The sequence below is a fragment of the Pseudopodoces humilis genome, chromosome 23, assembly GCF_049639895.1.
Source record: "Pseudopodoces humilis isolate 2021_Gansu_Grassland_sample_001 chromosome 23, ASM4963989v1, whole genome shotgun sequence".
In the NCBI taxonomy this organism is placed as follows: Eukaryota; Metazoa; Chordata; class Aves; order Passeriformes; family Paridae; genus Pseudopodoces; species Pseudopodoces humilis.
The window spans coordinates 5792872-5811707 of NC_142222.1; the positions used below are offsets into that span (position 1 = coordinate 5792872).

The 18836-nt window shown below is 49.4% G+C and overlaps 2 protein-coding genes across 14 annotated transcripts in view; one reads left to right on the top strand and one right to left on the bottom strand.

The window, feature by feature from the left end:
• Positions 1–1227: 1227 nt before the first annotated feature.
• LIG3 (DNA ligase 3) lies at positions 1228–15078 on the top strand. Of its 2 annotated transcripts, none has more exons than XM_014255026.2 (20): positions 1228–1313; positions 1618–2180; positions 2654–2770; positions 3623–3820; positions 4197–4348; positions 5228–5394; positions 6042–6119; positions 6223–6391; positions 7069–7224; positions 7653–7784; positions 8549–8628; positions 9040–9127; positions 9966–10043; positions 10284–10407; positions 10725–10867; positions 11623–11697; positions 12261–12407; positions 13404–13578; positions 14233–14324; positions 14442–15078. In XM_014255026.2, the coding sequence occupies exons 2-20, from the start codon at positions 1637–1639 to the stop codon at positions 14676–14678; spliced, it is 2952 nt and encodes a 983-aa protein (XP_014110501.1). In that variant the 5' UTR covers positions 1228–1313; positions 1618–1636; the 3' UTR covers positions 14679–15078. The 2 variants fall into 2 exon arrangements, with proteins under 2 accessions (XP_014110501.1, XP_087922327.1); XM_088066201.1 differs by having other exon boundaries at positions 14445–15078.
• Positions 15079–15338: 260 nt separating this feature from the next.
• RFFL (ring finger and FYVE like domain containing E3 ubiquitin protein ligase) overlaps positions 15339–18836 on the bottom strand; it is a 31696-nt gene continuing 28198 nt past the window's right edge. For all 12 annotated transcript variants that reach the window (XM_088066210.1, XM_088066209.1, XM_088066205.1 and 9 more), the window contains 2 exons: positions 18151–18174; positions 15339–17610 (listed from right to left, as the gene is read on the bottom strand). In XM_088066210.1, the coding sequence (XP_087922336.1) occupies positions 17429–17610; positions 18151–18174 (206 nt within the window). In that variant the 3' untranslated portion in view covers positions 15339–17428. The remainder of the gene's footprint in view (positions 17611–18150; positions 18175–18836) is intronic.

An 18836-nucleotide genomic window follows, 5' to 3' on the forward strand; every position in this document is an offset into this window, starting at 1 on the left:
GAAGAGGAAGACTGCCTGCAGCTTGCTTTGCAACCAGCTGGAGGCCAGCAAAAAGACAGATATGTGGCTGGGGAAGCAACTTCTGTACCTTATGTCTCATGCTTTGCCTTAGAGGTACAGCAAAGCAGGTCAGAGGCTTGGCCGTGTCAACCCACACAGCATTCTTTCCATGGATGAAGGCAGGAATCCAGCGGAGCTGTGTACTGCATCCATTCCAGCCTCCTCAGCAGCCTCCTGGCACAGCACAACAGCACTTCCATCAGAGGAACAGGGGTGGCTGCCACCATCAGAGAGCCAACAGCTGGACTGCAGGTGTGTGTTCACCTGTACTGGGATGAAGGGCTGCTCTCTGGGGTGATACAGCAGCACCTCAGACACACACAAACGCAGCGTGAGGGACAATTTCAGAAGGTTTTAAGGCAGCACTTCAGGTCCTTGCAGGTACTGAGGGCCCAGGTGACATGGCAGCATCTCAAACCTGCACCAACACGGCACAGCACTCCTGAAGGGACAACTTCATGAGGCTGGGGATAAGGTGGTGGCTCAGGGCACAAACACAGTGTTAGAATTCTTGGAGGGAACATTTCTGTGGCCAGCTGATCCAGCAGCACCTCGAAGCTGCGTTCAGCAGCACAGCACTCTTGGCGAGCCAGTGTGGTGCACCGTTCACACCTGCCCCAGCTCGGTGTAGGGCTCTGGAAAAGCCAGCTTTGGGAAGTCGGGAATACATCATCACCTCAGGGATGGACACGCAGGGCTGCAGCGGTCACCCATGTGGTGGGGACCAACAGCCCCAGGGCACGGACCTGGTACCACCTGAGGGCGAAGACTCTCCATTGCCTCATGGCACAGACCAGGTGCAACCGCAGGGCACAAACCCTCCATCGCCGCGGGCGTGGTCCCGGTGCCGCCCTAGGGCACAATCCCTCCGTCACCTCATGGAGAGGGAACTCTCCCTCACCCAGGCGCGGTCCCAGTGCCGCCCCAAGGCTCGGTCCCTCCCTGGCCCCGGGCGCGGTCCCGGTGTCGCCCCAGCTGTGCCCGAGGCAGGAAAACGCTCCCGGCGCGTGCTGGGGGCGGGGCTAGACGGGCCGAAGGGGCGTGGCCTACGCGCGGCGGCCTCGTGGCCGCCGTTCGGGCCGAAAGGGGCGGGGCCCTCGTGCGGCGCGCGCGCGCGTGGCTCTACGGAGGCCGGGCAGGGACGCTCGTGTCCCGGCGGCGGCTGTAGGCGGCGGCCCCGGCCTGGGGGGCTAGGGGGGTCCCGGGGGTCCGGACGGAGGGGGCGGCGAGATGGCGGCACCGTGAGGAACTCGGTAAGCGGCGGAGGGGCGGGCTGGGGCCTGCGGCGGCGGCGGGAGCCGGTGGTTGGGCCGGGGCGAGCAGGGCGGGAAAGCGGCCTCGGGGAGAAGCTGCGGCGGGAGAGGGCCTGGGAGCGAGGAGGGGCTGTGAGGGGTCGGGGTGTGGGGCAGGGGCTGTGAGGGGTCGGGGTGTGGGGCAGCGGAGCGGCGGGGATGAAGGCTGCCACGGAGCGGGTGCCGGGGCGGGGGGTGAGGGCTGGGGCTGCTGAGCGGGTCCCGGCGGGCAGAGGGTGCTCAGTGTCCCGTGTGTCGCTCGCAGCACCCTCAGCACGGACTGGATGCCCACGGGCGGCAGGACGCTGTCACACGCTGCCCGCGCTCTCGGCAGGGGCATAGCGCTGTTCTGCCCTCGCCCACAGCTCCCCTTGCCCCGACCGTTCTCCTCCTCTGGCGGAGTCAGCCCCGGTTGTTGGTGCCCGCTGCTGTTCCCCCGTGTCTCCGTGCCATCCCCGAAGCAGCGCCGCGCTGCCGGCGCTTTTCCCCTCTCCCTGCTCTTGGGCAGCTGGCTGCGCTCGGCCTGCGCGGCTGCGGAGGACATGGCAGAGCAGCGGTACTGTGTGGACTATGCCAAGCGGGGCACCGCGGGCTGCAAGAAGTGCAAAGAGAAGATCGTGAAGGGGATGGTGCGCATTGGGAAGATCGTTCCCAATCCTTTCACCGAGTCCGGAGGGGACATGAAGGAGTGGTACCATGTCAAGTGCATCTTTGAGAAGCTGGACAAAGCCCGGGCCACCACCAAGAAAATCGAAGACATCACAGACTTGGAGGGGTGGGAAGAGCTACAGGATGAGGAGAAGGAAATAATCAACAAGTACATCTCAGGTGAGGCACGAGGCAGTGCCAGGGTCACTTCTTACTTTCAAGTTATGCCAGAGATTGTCACCCAGCTTTGCCTTTGCCATGAAATCCTCATGGATTTGTGTGGCTTAGGAGCAAAGTGTGTGGTGCTGCTCCAATCCCTTTCCCAGCCCTGTGGGAAAGGAAAGAAATGGTCCCTTCTACAGTGACACTCCTTGATTCATTTGTCACAAATGATTGTGGACAAGGCCTAGGTGATTTAATTCTTGGGAAATGAAACCCATGAGGAAGCATCCGTTATTTTCCATTTCCACCTTTTTCTGTAATCTTTAATAAATTACATGTGTTTCTAACTTTTGTTATCTGAAAAACACCTGGGTTTTTTTCTTCTCCAGTTCCTATTTCTTTTAAGGCTTTTGGCTTTGTAAGCTGCATTATATGGTGAGGGATGTATGAGATTATTCCTGATTGCCTTTTTGAACCTTTCTGCTTTCCAGAAGCCAATTCCAAGACTGGAGGTACCCCGAAGAAAAAGGTGATAGTGCAGGCAAAACTCACTGCCACAGGACAGCTGACCACAAAAGATCCACCAAAGAAATTCTCTGGATTCACTGGTAAGAATTAAGAAACTGATTCTGGGAAATCAGTTTCTTTTAATCTCAACATCAAGAGGTGTTTCAGCTTGGTTCAGATCAGCAGGTTTTTATCTATAGATGATTTAGGGGGTTTTAATTCTGGTTTGTCAAAAGCTGTCAGTGCTTTCTCAGGCTGTCAGTCTTGAAAGAACATCTTGAAAGATGTTTGAATTTCCAGTTTTCCCAAGGAAACAAAGGTTCTGCCGTCACCCACATCGTCAGGCTGACTCCATCTCCCTGCATCCACTGGCTCATTCCAGTCAAATTCCAGTTATCCCATGTGGAGCTCAAAATCTGGAGAAAACTGCTGAGGAATTCTCAGTTGTGTTCATGGAAAGGAAAACTTGTCCTGAGGAGCAGCTGCCAGAATGACAGTTCATCTGTGAGCTCTGACTGACCTGACACCCAGCTGGAGCTCCAGACTGCCCAGAGCCACAGCACAGCCAAAGACATCACCTCCTCTAGGGGATTGGTGTTGGGAGACAAAAGGGGATGGGGACATAATCCCCCATTTTTGATTTTACCTTAGGGAAGCATCTTGCTCTGAAGGGCAAAAGCTTGTAAAGTAGGAAAAAAAAATTAATAGAGGCATCTGGGAAGAGAAATTCATTTTCACCATGGTTGGGACCACTATCATATTTTTCTGATAGAATTAAGATCTAGGAAGTTCTGGTGTAATTTGAAGAGTAAAAATAGTTGGAAGGTTTTTATAAAAGTCATAAATTTTAGCTCTGAAGCTTTTCCAGCACACTGGGATTGTTTCCAGGCAGAGGTAACTTCAACATTTGCTCCATGTTGTTAAAAAAGCAACTTGTGATGTGTTTGCTGCAGCCAAGCCAAAGAATTCAGAAGATGCCCCTGCAAACTCTACCCACAAACCCAGCCTGTCTGCAGCCAGGTGTGATCCCAAGCACAAGGATTGCCTGCTGCGGGAATTCCGCAAGCTCTGTGCCATGGTGGCTGAGAAGCCAAGCTACAACGTGAAAACACAGATCATCCAGGACTTCCTCAGGAAAGGATCTGCAGGAGGTATGGCTCCACCTTGGAATTCTCAGCCCTTTCAGAATCAGCTTCAAAGTCTGATCTCAAAAGGAAAGGTGAAATGAAAATCTGACCATTGTGTGGTCCCAGCCTTATGCTTTGGTGATTTCTGAACTGTGGAGGTAATCTTTGAAAAGTAAACTCTTTAAATAGAAAATTCAGACAAAGATGTCTCACTCAGGTGTTGAAGGTGCCAAATTCAGTGCTGAGATCAGATTTAGAGGCAAATTATGGCTATTTCCCCTAAGAATTCCAAGCCCCAACTGTGGGTTTAATCCCCAGGGTTATGCAAATGGACACGACCAACCAAAGCCTGGACATGAAAATGAATCCTCACAGTTATAATGTGCTTTTTTTTTTCCAGATGGTTTTCATGGTGATGTATACCTGACCATTAAGATGCTGTTACCAGGTGTAATTAAAATAGTTTACAACTTGAATGATAAGCAGATTGTAAAGCTGTTCAGCAGGATTTTTAACTGCAACCAGGAAGAAATGGTCCGGGACCTGGAGCAGGTGAGTACAGACAGCAGCTCTCTTAATTTCTGCTGTTCAGCCCTTTGCTTTTGGAAATTCTGTAATGGTTTAGGTTTTTTACTCCTTAGCTTGACTGTTAGAATGGGAGCTGGTGATTTATTTTGGTTTTCCTTGGCTTTAGCAGTTTTTATAGCATTTTCTGCCATCTGGAACCTGTAGAAAATCATGTTTGAGCAGAAAGCAGGATAAGAATTCACCTGGCAAAGCTTTAGAAAGCAAGACTAAAATTATCTAGGCGAGGTGGGCTGCATCTGTTTGTCTAAACTCCTTTGTCTGGCACATTCCTACAGAACTGATTTATATTACTCTTTCTGTACCATCACATATCAAAACTTGGGATTCAATTAACAGACCTGTCACTGGCAGCTGCAGTTGGTTGATACAATTAAGCTGCTACAATTGCAAGTGCTCAGTTGTGCACTGAGTGCCTGTGCACCCTCTGATTCACTGCCAGGTGCAGAAAAGGGGTGAATTAGATAATAAAGGTAATTCTTTCACCTCTGTTCATTGCCTTGCTGTGTACTGCCTTCTAGTGACATCACTAGCCTGTCCCACATCCTTGGATTTACAAGTGGATTCATCCTGAGGAAATAAAGGGTCTGTGCTGCTGCAGCAGTGAAAAATAGAGCCATGAGATGATGCTGGTACTCTTAATTACCTTTATTGGCAAATTAAACAGCTGAGCAGCTTTATGTGTCGTGGCAGCTTCCTTAAGTGTTTGATTCCATGCAATTCTTCATGCAATCCCAGAATCACTCCTGTCCTTTGTCCTCACTGGAACCATGCAGAATCCCCAGTGGCACCCCTGTTCTCTGGCCATGCCTCTCATCCACACTCTGGTTTTGTTTTTGGAGACAGGGAGATGTTTCTGAGACCATACGGATCTTCTTCGAGCAGAGCAAGACCTGTCCTCCAGCAGCCAAGAGCCTCCTGACCATCCAGGAGGTTGATGAATTCCTCATCCAACTGTCCAAGCTCACCAAGGAGGATGACCAGCAGAGTGTCCTGCAGCAGATCAGCCGCAGGTGAGGGAAGGAATCAGCCTCTGAAGGTTTGCCTAAACACTGGAGTGGTTCTCTACAAGCTGGAGTAGGTGAAAAATTAATCATGAGCCACCATTTGAACTTTATTAGCATCTGTAAGCTGCTGTTAGTGGTGCGATTGAGACACCTTGACAACAATGGAGAACATTTATGGCTCTTGTTCATACCAGAGAACTTCATCCCTGCCTCTCAGGACACTTCAGTCAAACAAGTGATTTGCAATAATCCTAATAATCCTAATAATAACCCTAATGGTGTTTAGCTGTTAATGAAGTTGCTGTTCTTAAGTATGTTGGGAAAAGCCTTCAAGTAGTTTAGACAAAGATTCTTGATCTGGCTCAGTTTGTGTTGATCTGAGGCTGAGGATCTTTCAGTCAGTTACTTTTGATTAATTAAGTAAATTTTGGAAGGTCCATCAACACTGAGGCAGAGTTAATGTTGGCATAAATATGCTGGAAAGCCTTTTGGCTATTCCCTTGTGTCTCTGAGGTGTCATTATTAACGTGTCCTCAGTTTTGTTTAAACCCTCTGCAAAGGGAGGGCCTTTTTTAAAGAGACCTGGCTGAGTTTCATCTTTCCAGCTGCACAGCTTTTCAGTTCACACCTTTGCTGAATCTTCTCTTCTTCAGGTGTACGGGCAATGACCTGAAGTGCATCATCAGGCTAATTAAGCATGACTTGAAAATGAATGCTGGAGCAAAGCACGTGTAAGTGACATGAACCCAGAAATGCTCATTCCATTTCCTGAGGCAGCAGAAGCAGCAGCAGCCCTGAGGCTGATCAATGTCCCCCTGTCTCCACGCGTTGCAGGTTGGACGCTCTGGATCCCAACGCCTACGAGGCGTTCAAGGCCTCGCGGAACCTGCAGGACGTGGTGGAGCGGGTGCTGCAGAACCAGCAGGAGTCTGAGAAGGTGCCAGGGCTGAAGAGGACCCTGAGCGTGCAGGCCTCACTCATGACCCCAGTGCAGCCCATGCTGGTAGGTTGGGTCCCTTCCTGGCAGCCAGACACGGAGCAGAGACCCCCAGCTGGAAGGGTCAGGAGCCAGGGCAGTGGCTGTGCAGGAGCCAGGGCAGTTTAACCCCCAGCTGGGGGGGTCAGGAGCCATGGTGTGCAGTGTGGGCTGGCTGTGCAGGGCTCAGTGTTGTTTAATTCCAGTTTAGAAAGCATCTCCCTCCACCAGGCCAAGTGTTCAATACACTCAGTTACCTGCACCTTCAGTGCCACTGCCAAGCTAAAACCTTGCCTTGTTCTTAGTCTTGCTCTCAGTCTTTTGTATTTGTTTGCTGTCATTGCAGAAGTTGATTCTTTGTCTGGAAATAGTGTAAGCTTTCCAGTGGATTAGAGATTCAAATAAGCCTGGCTTTTTGTGTGAACAAAGCAGAGTTAAATATTTACTTCTGGGCTGAGAACACTCTTGCAGAAGGCACAGTGCACATTTTAAAGCATTTGGAGGGGATAAGCGCTGAAAAGCTGTAATTATCTGGGCATATGCAGATGATTCCAAGTGAATAATTAAGGAAAACGTGGACTTGCTAACAGAGGTTCTGGACAAAAATCTCTACAGGGGAATTCACCATAGCTCTTTCATGAACTTAGGTAAGAGTAGCTTTATTTTCCACGTGTCTCCTGAGCGTTTGCCCCTGTCTCCCCCAGGCTGAGGCCTGCAAGTCCATCGAGTACGCCATGAAGAAGTGTCCCAACGGGATGTACGCCGAGATCAAGTATGACGGCGAGCGCGTGCAGGTGCACAAGAACGGGGATCACTTCAGCTACTTCAGCAGGAGCCTCAAACCTGTGCTCCCCCACAAAGTAAGCACCTGAGCACTGCCCCTTGTGCCAGCTCCTCCACTGCATTCCCAATAGTTTCCTTCTACAGGCAAGGAGGATTCCCTCTCCTGCAGACTTATTCATAATTTATAGTGTAGAATGTGGGAAAGCAACACTTAAAACTGTAATAATTTAATTCTGGTGCACATTAAGAGCTTGAAATTAAATTTCATCTGTCAGCTGTAGAATCCTCTGTGCACTGCATTTTGGGAGCCTTGGTTGAGTGACTTGGTTCTGTTTCTTAAAGCCTCATTTTTCTGTTTGTAGACTGCTGTGGGTACCATAGAAGTGCAGATGTGCCACATGTGCCTCATATACTTGTGGAGAAAACACCTGCTTTGGAGTGAATCCCACTCTTCAGTTATTTTTCTTTTTTTTCTTTTTTTCTTTTTTTTTTTCCTTTTCCCAAGGTAGCCCATTTTAAGGATTTCATCCCCCAGGCTTTCCCTGGTGGGCAAAGTATGATCCTGGATTCAGAAGTTCTCCTGATTGACAATAAAACTGGCAAGCCACTTCCTTTTGGGACTCTTGGTGTGCACAAGGTAAAAAAAAAATTAAATAAAACTGTTTTTTCATGTTTGGTGGCTGTTAGTCTGCTGACTTAAACAATCTGTTATCACAGGATAATTTCAGAGCCCTGGTGCTTGTTAGAGCATCTGGGGAAAAAAAAATAAGATTATTGAGAAGCTGATATGGAAAAGCTACTGCTCTAATACATTAGATTTGATATTAGCTTGATCACTGGCAAGACTCATCTCCAAGATATTAATATTAAAATACTACTTTTAAATTAATATTACAATAATATTAAAAAAATCCTTGGAAAATCTTGCAATTGTGTCGTTGTTTCTCATGGCTTGAGCAATGTATGGCAGCCTGGGAGAGCACAGGGATGCAGTGATTATTCCATGTAAGTGTTATGTAGTGCCTGTGTCTAGACAATGGGGGTGAGGAAGAGGACAGGAAAATGAAAATTAAACTATAAGTGCTTAAGTTAAAAAGTAGCCATTAATCTGCTGTCTGTAGAAATGTGGTGGGATTTTTGCAGCAGTAGTGACAGATGTTGCATTGCCCTGAGCCATTAATATTTTTAGCATTATTTCCCATTCCTAGGAAATGAACATTTTTTTATCTTCTTAGCTTGTGCTTGGACACATTCAGTGTAAATCTTAATTCTCAGAATGCTTCTTTTAGAAGAGGCATAAGCTTATCATAACTAAAATATTACAGAGATAAAAATCCTTCCTTTTATTGCTTTGCTAAAACTGTTTGCTGTGACTGCAGAATTCTATTAATTGTATTTCAGAAAGCTGCTTTCCAGGATGCCAACGTTTGCCTGTTTGTGTTTGACTGCATCTACTTCAATGACATCAGCCTGATGGACAGGTGTGTCTGCCAGGGGAGAGTGGCTGGGCTGGTTTCCCAGGATGAACTGGCTGGAAAACCCCACTGATGCACACAGACCAGTTCACCTGGGCTCTCAGACTGGTCACTCACTGGGAAACCAGGGCAGTGTGGGAGGGACCTTGCCATGCCAAGGAGTTTCCCTCTGGAGCTCCTCTTGCTCTCCAAAATACTGGGATTCAGGATTACTGGGGAATCTCAGCTGCTCATCTTATGTCCTCTAAACACACTGTTAACATTGGAATTTCCATTTTATCACTTTCTGGAGGAACATGAGAACTAGTTGTCCTCTCTGGAACTCCCTAGGATGAATAATTTAATGACTCTAACAGCTTTTTTCAATGTTCCTGTTGGGATTGCTGCTTGTCCCTCATTCCCCATGCCCTGCTCTAGGCCCCTGTGTGAACGGCGCAAGTTCCTGCACGACAACATGGTGGAGATCCCCAACAGGATCCTGTTCTCAGAGATGAAACACGTCACAGTGAGTCCAGTGTGCCCTTACAACCCCAACCCTCCTCCTCCACCACTTGGCTTTACGATTACCTCTGCAAATTCACCCTGGCAAAATGGTTCTCCTTCTGCTCTGTGTGCAGGACTTCTTGAGCCAACATTGTATTCCCACCTTTTCCTGGCCCCAACCCCTTCAGTGTAATCTTAACTTGCACACCTCAGTTTTCTGGCTTGTTAATGATTTTGTAGCCATTGTCACTGTGATCCTGCTAGGAGGAGTTAAATGCTGTTGTCAGTCTGTGCTGAGCAGTGCTGAGCTGTGACTGCAGTGTGGTTGAAGGCAGCCAGACTTCCCAAACTGGCAGCCCTGAGACATCCTGGCTGCTAAAGCCTGCACTTAGGTAGCAGAATGCTGGGGTTTTGATTATGCACAAGCCTGATGTCCCCTTATTTTCTCCATTGCTGCTGATTTCTGTGGCTCCTTGGCTTTGGTGGAGAATGCTTGGACATTTTAGGCAGAAAGGAGGTTCAGAGGTCCCAAGGCAGTTGGCTGGAGCAGGAAGCAGGCACTGCTGGCTGAGCAAATCTGATATGGGACGTACTGGGACACAGCCAGTGGGGCAGCCACATCTCTATTTTTTAACCAGACAGACCTTCTCTTCTGGGGACATAATCCCTGCTTGGTCACTGGATGTGCAGCAAGGAGAAAATGTACAGGATTCTCCTTGGAAAAGTATTATGAAATATTAAGAAAAAGTATTCCCTCTGCAGGTGCTTTGGGTTTAGTGCACCACTGCTCCAAACAAAAAGCCTCAAGACCTCAGCCCTTTTTCCAGTCCTGAGCTAACCACGATCTGTCTCCTTTGCAGAAAGCTTCAGATCTGGCAGACATGATCACCCGAGTCATCCGGGAGGGGCTGGAAGGGCTGGTGCTGAAGGATTTAAAGGCAAGTTCCCATTCACTCTGTGCTGGTGTAAGCTGGGAATTGGGGAATAGCAACAGACAGAGTCAGCTCTGAGACAGAATCACACACTGAACATTCTAGAAACATCTCTGGATTCCTCTTCAGTGCCGACATCTAGTCCAAGCTGCTCCTCCTGCTGTGCTGGGTAAAGGCCAGGGCTGTGTGAGGAGCTGCTGCCCACCAGGGGATGTCTCTGAGGGGGCTCTGCCTTCCTTTGCACAGGGAAATTACGAACCAGGGAAACGCCACTGGCTGAAGGTGAAGAAGGATTATCTCAACGAGGGGGCAATGGCTGACACTGCTGACCTGGTGGTGCTGGGGGCTTTCTATGGACAGGGCAGTAAAGGTAGGAGTTGGCTTAAGTCAGAGATCTGTCTGTTCAAGGAGCTCCCAAGGTTTTCCTGTTTCTGGGCTCCAGAATGAGAGTGGCTGGAGCAGCGATGCTGCAGCCCATCACGTCCTTGCTGTGGGTTTGCTGTGGGTTGGTTGGCACAGCAGAGCTGGAGGTGTTGGCTGAGCTGTTGCACAGTGCAGGGGCTCTGTTCAGCTCTGCAACCATCACAAGCCCAGGCCCCTTTGACTCCCAGAGATGGAAAAGGGTTTTGGCTCAGAAAAGCTGTGGCTTGTGCTGTGGAAGGTGTGAGCCCTGCTGTCCCTGTGCAGGTGGGATGATGTCCATCTTCCTCATGGGCTGCTACGACCCCAAGAGTGAGAAGTGGTGCACGGTGACCAAGTGCTCTGGTGGCCACGATGATGCCACACTGGCACGTCTGCAGACAGAGCTGGACATGGTGAAGATCAGCAAGGTGAGAGGGGAGCCAAGGGCTCAGCAAAGGGCTCAGCTGCCCTTGAGGTGCTGCTTCACTGCAGGGTGGAAGTGCCCTGCCAGCAATGAGTCAGAGTTAAAGCACATCAACCACTTGGCACAAGTGAGGTGTCAGAGCAGGCAGCTCCTGGAGGAGGCACTGCCTGGGATCTGTACCCAGACACTGAGTGGGAAGCCAGGCACCATCTGTTTCCTGCTAGGACAAAGTTTTGTTGGGAAGATACCAAATTTTTATCTGGATTTTTGGGCACATTGTGATTGGCAAAGGCAGTCACTAGATGGGGCTGTGGGAGGGAGGTGCTCGGTCAGACTCTGGTCTGGTGGCTCCATAACCTGGGGTTGGAGTTAAGATTTCTCTGAGTGATTTATCTTGCTTTTCAAGACTCTTTATTTTTCCAGAGAGCTGAATTTTAATATTACCATGACATCCTGAAGGCCATTTGCATCAAGGTTGTAGAATCTTTAAAAAAAAAATGGGTAGTTTTACATGAATCACAATTGGAGCAACTGTTCTTATTTCACACACAGAATGACAGGAATTGAGGGCTGTGTTTCAGGCAATACTTGTGATTTTTTAGATGAGAGAAATGGCTGTAGATCAGTGTAAAGGCCATGTAAATCTTTCCATGCTGATCTACTTCTAGGTTGTGTTTCAGCAGCTTCTATTGTAGAATTAAGTGAATTATGATGATAAGTGTCGCACAGTGATTTTAATTTTGTGCTTTTATTTAATAGGATCCTAGTAAAATTCCAAGGTGGCTAAAAATTAACAAAATCTACTACCCAGACTTCATTGTCCCAGATCCAAAGGTAAGTGCTCTCATAATCATTTAATATTTCCCAGCCCTTCTTCTGCAATCTTCTATAAATCCTTTAGAAGGACAACTTAGAAGTTGTCTCTGTTACAAAATGAATCTTCATATTTGGAATGGGAAATTAAGCACAAGTTTTTATCTCTCAATCTTGCAGGTGCATTTGAGGCTAAGAGCTTCATGAAGAAATCACACCTGCAGCAGTTTTGGGAAATATTCTTGTGCATTAAATCCCTTCCAGAAGTGAGCTTACTTTAAATTTGAGCTATGAGAAGTTCTAAAGGGTTGAAACAACTGCAACCCAAAAGTTGCTGTTGTTGCAGGGAATGTGTCAGTATGCTCTGTATGCCTGAAGGAGAAGGTGTTACTTAGAAATTGGCATTTTGTGTCAGAGAAGGATTTCTGGCTCAGTAAAAAGTAGCTTTTTGTAATGAAGGCGAGCAGGAAGGTCAGTTTGTGTCTATGGAACTGAGCTGGGGTGGAGATGAGTGGGGGTGAGACACTTGGAGCTGGCTCCTGAGAGGACACAGGGATGTGACGTGGCTTTCTCGCTGTGTTTAGAAAGCCCCAGTGTGGGAGATCACCGGGGCTGAGTTCTCCAAGGCCGAGGCCCACACTGCGGACGGGATCTCCATCCGCTTCCCGCGCTGCACCCGCATCCGCGACGACAAGGACTGGCAGACAGCCACCAACCTGCAGCAGCTGAAGGTGGGTCAGCGTGGGGGGCAGCTTCTGGCACCAGTCTGTGCTTCACAGACAAATCACAGCGTGCACTGAAGGCTGCCTGTGATGGCACCTCCCGTTCTCCCTTCGTGCCAGGCTCAGGCTGGGTTGTTCTGCTGTGGAGGCTCAAGGTCCCCTGAGCTGTTGTGGTGGTGTGGCTGTCAGAGAAGTCTCTGCTGGAATTGGTTCCATCAGCTCTTGTGACAGGCTGAGGAACTGCCTTCCTCAGAGGTGACCCCAGAATCACAGTTAGTTCAGTTGGAAAAGACCTTTTGAGATCAAATCCAGCCTATGACCTAACACCTCCTCATCAACAGTGCCACGGCACTGAGTGCCACCTCCAGGGACAGTGACTCCCCCAGCTCCTTTGGCAGACCTTTGTTCTCTCCAGGCTCACTCAGCTTCCCATCGGTTGCTGAGACTGGGAGAGGCATTGGGAAGTGCCTGTGGGTGTCCTGGGGCACAGGGGCCACGTGGCACTGGCCAGGAGCCCGGGCTGCAGCCACCCCTCACCCTCCTGTGCTGAGGGGCAGGAGCCCAGCCCTGGCAGTGGGAGAGCTGGGGCTGCTCTGCTCGGGGGAGTTGCTGCAGTTTGGGGCTGGCAGCAGCTGCCAGGGCTGCTTGTGGAGCAGGAGTGATGCAGCCCCCCAGGGCCTGCCAGTGGGGAGGAGAGGGGAACAAACCCCTCTGCAGATGGGCCCTTCCCACAGTGAGCACTGGGCTCAGGCTCTGGTGAATCAGGCTCTGGCTCTGTAGCAGTTGATGTGGATGTGGCTTTTGCTCCTCCCTGTGTGGCTTCCCTTAATGCCAGGAGAGGGTGGAATGCAGGAAGCTGTGACAGAGTTGGCAGGAAAATGACTGGAGAGGTGCAAGAGTAAAAAGCTTTTGGGCAAACACTTCAGGGGGGAGAAAACCAGAGCAGTGTCTGCATCCCAGCTCGTGTCAGTGTCAGACATGATCAGTGCTGTTTCTGCTGGGCAGGAGCTGTACCAGCTCTCCAAGGAGAAGGCTGATTTCAGTGTTACAGCTGGGGAGGAAGACGAGTCCACAGCTGGCAGCAGTGGAGAGAATGATGGGAATTCCAGGTCTTCCACACCTCACAGCAGTATTAAGAGTCCCCCAAGCAAGTCACCTGCAAAAGCCCAGAAGGCAGAAGGTAAGATGATGGGGCTTTCAGGAAGGAGCCTGGGGCTGTGTCCTCTGTGCTTGGGGCAGGCTGGCTCTGGATCCTTGCCTTCTATCAGTGGCTTGATGATCCCACTTTTCACATGGACCTCAGGGATAATGGGCAAAGCTGATCAGATCCTTGGTTTGGCCCAGTATGAATTGAGTAGCCATGGCTCTGAGGTGTCCTGGGATTGGGAAAAGGTGGATGGAAACAGCTCTGATGATGCTGTTCAGGTGTTCAGTGCTCCCCTTTCTGCAGGTGACAGCCTTTGGTTAGAGATTGTTGGCCATGAGCCAGCATTTAATTTGATTTGGATGGAATTTGTGTATAGAGGGACATGTGTCTGGAGGTGATTTCCAGGTGAATTGAGCTGGAACATGGAGCAGAATGCTGAGCAGTTTCACAGAGGACAGAGTGGTGACAGCATGGAGGGCAGCTGGGAGCAGCAGCCTGGGAATGGGGCAGGAGGCTGCCCCACACCATTTCCAGTAGAAAAATGTGTTTCACTAGTGGCAGCAATTCATGGATTTCCAGAAACAGGGGAGGAAACTTCTCCCTTCTGCTCTTTACTCTCTCCCCCAACATTAACACACAACCAGTACCTCGACAGAGCACATGCACAAGCCAAATTTTTGTTTTTAGAGAGCAAAGGAGTGATTGGATCCCCTCAGAAATGCGAGGAGAAACGAGGGGAGAAGAGAAAAGCATCCGAGATGGAGGACAATGGAAAAAAGGTACAGAGGGGGGCTGGGACAGCACCATGGCAGGGCAGGGGAGGCCGAGGCAGTTGCTCTGTTCACTTCCATTCCAAGGAATGTTTTGCCCAAGCTCTGCTTCTCCTTCCCCCCCAGCAGCCACTGCTGGACATTTTCACGGGGGTGAGGCTCTACCTGGCGCCCTCCGTCAAGGACTTCGACCGAATCCGCCGCTACTTCATCGCCTTCGACGGGGACCTGGTGGAGGAGTTCGACACGGCCTCGGCCACCCACGTGATTGGGGACATTGATGACAACCCCGGGGCGCAGCGGGTGACTCCCAGGTGGATCTGGGAGTGCATCCGGAAGCGCAGGCTGGTGGCCCCGTGCTAGCAGAGCTGGGAATAGGGACAGGGAGACTCCTCCGTGGGGATGTGGATAGACAGGAACCGCCCTCAGGAGTAGCTACAAGGATCCAGAGCAACCCCATGGAATGAATTAAAAAAGTTCTCTGAAGAAATGTCACTGCTGAATCCCCTTTTCCTGCCCGTACTGTAGACCACCGCCCTTATCCAGGTGCTGCTTTAGGCTCCTTGGGTTTTTAAAGTTTGGGTATTTTTATAGATAAAGAAATAAAACCGAAGCAGCTTCTCCTTTGCTGTCAGGACTCACTTTCCAAAGGTTCTTCTCTTCCTGTTCAGGAAAATGGACCAGCAGCCCATGGGCCTCTTGGCTGTGGTGCAAAGGTCATTTGTGTTGTCAGGTAAGCTTTTTCCACCTCTTCTGTACCCCCCACTAACAACATTTCAGCATCTGGGATCCCAGTTTCTGGCTGAGGTCCAGCAGTAGCTGTAGGATCTTTGCTTGTAACAGAGTCAGAAACAAAGCTAACTAAATCACATTTCAGCTTTATTATAAAATTATAAACCAAACTTCTGTACCAAAACTAGTAGGTTTAACTGTCATAGTACCAGAGGATTTAATAGTGAATAACATGCCCTTTCAAGTAGAATATTAACTTTTAAAATCTTTAAACAGTGTACATAAAGCACATAAATATTTCCATTTACTTTATTAGTTCAGAACATTATATTCCTTTGGATCATTAATCAGTTTCCTCCAGGTTTTGATTTTCCTTTAAAAAACAACTCACTCGTATCCAGAAGTAGAGAAGCCATTTTTACAAGGGAAACAAGAAGAGTCCTCCCTTCACAAAGCACAGTTTGGAGTCACAGGGTGGCTGGATCTTCTCATCCCTAAAATTTCAGGCATTGATCTGCTGCAGCTTGATTTATCTGCTGTAGAAAATAAGCCTACCCTCAACAAGGAAAAGTACATCTATCCATAGGGGAATCATCTTCTTGCTAAATTCCCCCAGCCCTGAGTTTATTGAAAAATATAATAACATGAATTTTCACAGTGAATTTCCTAAATGAGGCTGTTCAGCACTTTGTGTATTCCTGCAGCTCCTCGAGGTCCCTGTGCCCTCTCCAGAGCAGAGTCACTTCTTACCTGCCCTTTTTTTCTGTGATGCACTCACTCAGTCAGTTCTTGTGCTGGATCTGCTAAACCTTAAGTCAAAGATTAAAGAACAGCCTGACCTTTCACAGAGCAGAACTCAGAATGCTGAGTTCAGGGAGCTGCAGTTTTGTGGAGTTTTGAGATCACCTCAGTGAGAAGTCCATGGCTCTCTCCTGCTGCCTCCTGCTCCATGGGTTTCTCATCTCAGGCTCTTTTGGCTGCAGCTCCCAGAGCCAAGACCCTGCGCTCCTGCAGCTGAGCTGCTGCTCCTGGAACTGGCCCTGCTCAGAACACACGAGGGCAATGTGCTGCTGCCGTGATTCCACTGCACAGGAGCTCTGGTGCTGCCCCTGCAGCTGCACTTCAGTGCCCCAGGAGCAGTGAGGGGACTCCCTGCAGCTCCTCTCTGGCTTTGTCATCCCCTGGCCCCAGAGCAGGCAGGAAAGCTGCCCTGCAGTGAGGGCACAGTGCCCTGCTGGTGGACACTGAGGGCAGCAGGATGCTGAAGCTTGGCTGTGGAGCAGCACCAGTTACAGTCAGCTCCTGCAGCAACTGCCAGACTCCTCTAGCGAGTCTCTTCCAGCTGAACACGCGGCCCAGGAGAGCTGTCAGGGATCAGGCCACAGCCTCTCTCCCCACCCTCACCAGCAGAAAGGACAAAATTGCTTTTGGTAAGCAGCGGGGAAGGTAACAGAACTGTAGAACTGGGCCCTGGGAGAAGCTGATTGGCAGTGGAGATTGCTCATGGATCCACTGGAGACAAATGATTCCCTTCTAGAAAAAGAAAAAGTCACCTGTACTTAAATATGATTGTGTAGCAGTGGAGTCCTCAGGACTCTGCAGCTCTCTGGTTTCCCCAGTAAACCCTGGGGAATACTCAAACCTTGCATTAGTAACTCCCTCAGCAAGGGCAGCTCAGTTTGAGCCCCAGCTCTGGCACATGCTGTGAAGTCAAAGTCGACAAAATCAAACCAGAAACGTCCCTCTGGCACAGAAACAAAAATCCAGCACACAGGGCAAGGCTGAGCCTTCCCAGCCTCCCTCCCCAACAGTTTGCAATAATACAAAGATAACCTTGATATAAAATTACACATTTTTCCACAACTGCACTAGGCTAGAATTAGGGAAAGCCGGGACGGGCTGCCTGTCCTGCAAGCATAACAATTTTACATGAAATTAAAAGTAAAATTAACAAGCACAGTGACATTTTAATCTTTGAAAATCAAGTTGTTGCTGAGCATAGCCTGAGCAGCAAAACAAAGGACACTTTTTGAGACCCCAGTTCACTTTTATTATTCAGAGGAAAATACAAAGCCTCTGGAGCCGATCTTCCTGGTGGAAAAGCTGGGCATCCTTGTGTCCTCAAATTATCTTAGGATGGAGGTGGTTAATGATTGCTGGCAATGAGCTCCAACGAGTCCAGGCACTGTGGTGTAAAGCACGACGGCGGGATGAGCAGAGTGGGGCATGGCTTGAGCAGAGCAGTTTTCCCCAGGCTTCCTCCTTCCCTCCCTTGCAGCGGGGTCTGTGCTAATCTCCAGGGTAACTATTGGCAGGGATGTCGGCCCTTTCCCTAAGAGCACTGAGGCTTTAAGGCACAGCACCCTGAGCCAGAGGCACCTTTAGGTCCTGAAGACGTGCACGGCCCTGATCACGTACTGGCGGCAGATGGGGCACTCGCTCATGCGCTTCCCGCACTTGGTGCACGTCACCATGTGCCCGCACTCCAGCAGCACACAGTCGGTGGGAGCATCCATGCAGATCCTGCACAGGTTGTCCTCGCTGCTGGGGGGCCCAGCACCACCTGAGGGGACAGGAGAGCACGGGGGGGTCAGACAAAGGGAGGTGTGGTGGGTTTGTGCAATCCCAGCTGGCTCTGCTGAAGGGATTCCCTCAGGGACAAGGTCTGCAGAGGAATTCCCCTTGTGGCTGCTCCATCAGCTGGCAAGGAGCACAAGTTTTAGCTTTTACACTAATTATTCCATGTCTATTATTCTAGTTTCTGTGAGATGGAAACAAATACCACTGAGATTCTCAGTGATGAGGCAAATGAAGCAACATGGGTCTCTCTTCCCAAGTAACAGCACAAGAGGAAATGACCTCAAGTTATGCCAGAGAGGTTTAGGTAGAAATTTTTCCTGATATCCATTTTCAAAAGGATTGTCAAGCTCTGGAACAGGCTGCTCAGGGCAGTGGTGGCATAAACAACCCTGGGGGAGGGTTAAAAGCCATGTTGATGTGGCATTTGGGGACATGGCTTAGGGTTGGCCTTGGCAGTGCTGGTTGGACTGGATCTTGGAAAGCTTTTCCCAAAAAACAACTCCATGATTAAAGATTCACTCACCAGTTTGATCGTCAGTGTCCAAAACTGCAACAGAAGAAGAGAGGGATTTGGTAAGAATTACCAGGCAGGGGCTGAAAACCTTGAAGGAGTTGTTAAATCAAACATCCTTTTTGCTGATCAGCATGGGAGGCTCAGGCTGGGCTCTGATCAGCACAGCTTCAACAACTGACAAGAAACTTTCTCCTATACTGAGCTTACAGAACAGTTAAAGCTTCCCAGAGATAAGGGATCCAAAGGGATATCTCAGTTTTTAAGACAGCCTTGGAATGTGTGCAGTTTGGTTTCCCAGTGCTGCACTTGCAGCAGCCCCTTGTGCTGCTGTTACACAATCACCAAGTGACTGAACACAGACACACAGTGAGTGAAAGAAAAAGACAAATTGCATCAAAAGCACAAGATAATGAAAGAATATAACCCCAAAGCTGCTGCCTTAAATCTTGGATCATCCATATCAGGTGATCACCACAAAGCCTAGAGAGACAGGTTTAAGAAAACGACACTACTTTGGACAGCACTGAGAAACAAATGGATGAAATCCAAGTGTTAAAGTTTCTCTTGTAAGTAATTTACAAATATGTGTCTTTTTAAGAAATGCCCTTGTAGTGCAAACTGGCAGCTGGAGAATCAAGCCAGATATATTCTCTGTGCACCTGTGTCCCCTCCCAGCCACCTGTGCAGCAGGAACG

Coding starts and splice junctions, on each gene's coding strand:
- LIG3 (XM_014255026.2), top strand. CDS start 1,637: ATGCCCACGGGCGGCAGGACGCTGTCACACGCTGCCCGCGCTCTCGGC. Junction 3,821..4,196: donor CAGGAAAGGATCTGCAGGAG/GTATGGCTCCAC, acceptor TTTTTTTTCCAG/ATGGTTTTCATGGTGATGTA. Junction 10,408..10,724: donor CTATGGACAGGGCAGTAAAG/GTAGGAGTTGGC, acceptor GTCCCTGTGCAG/GTGGGATGATGTCCATCTTC.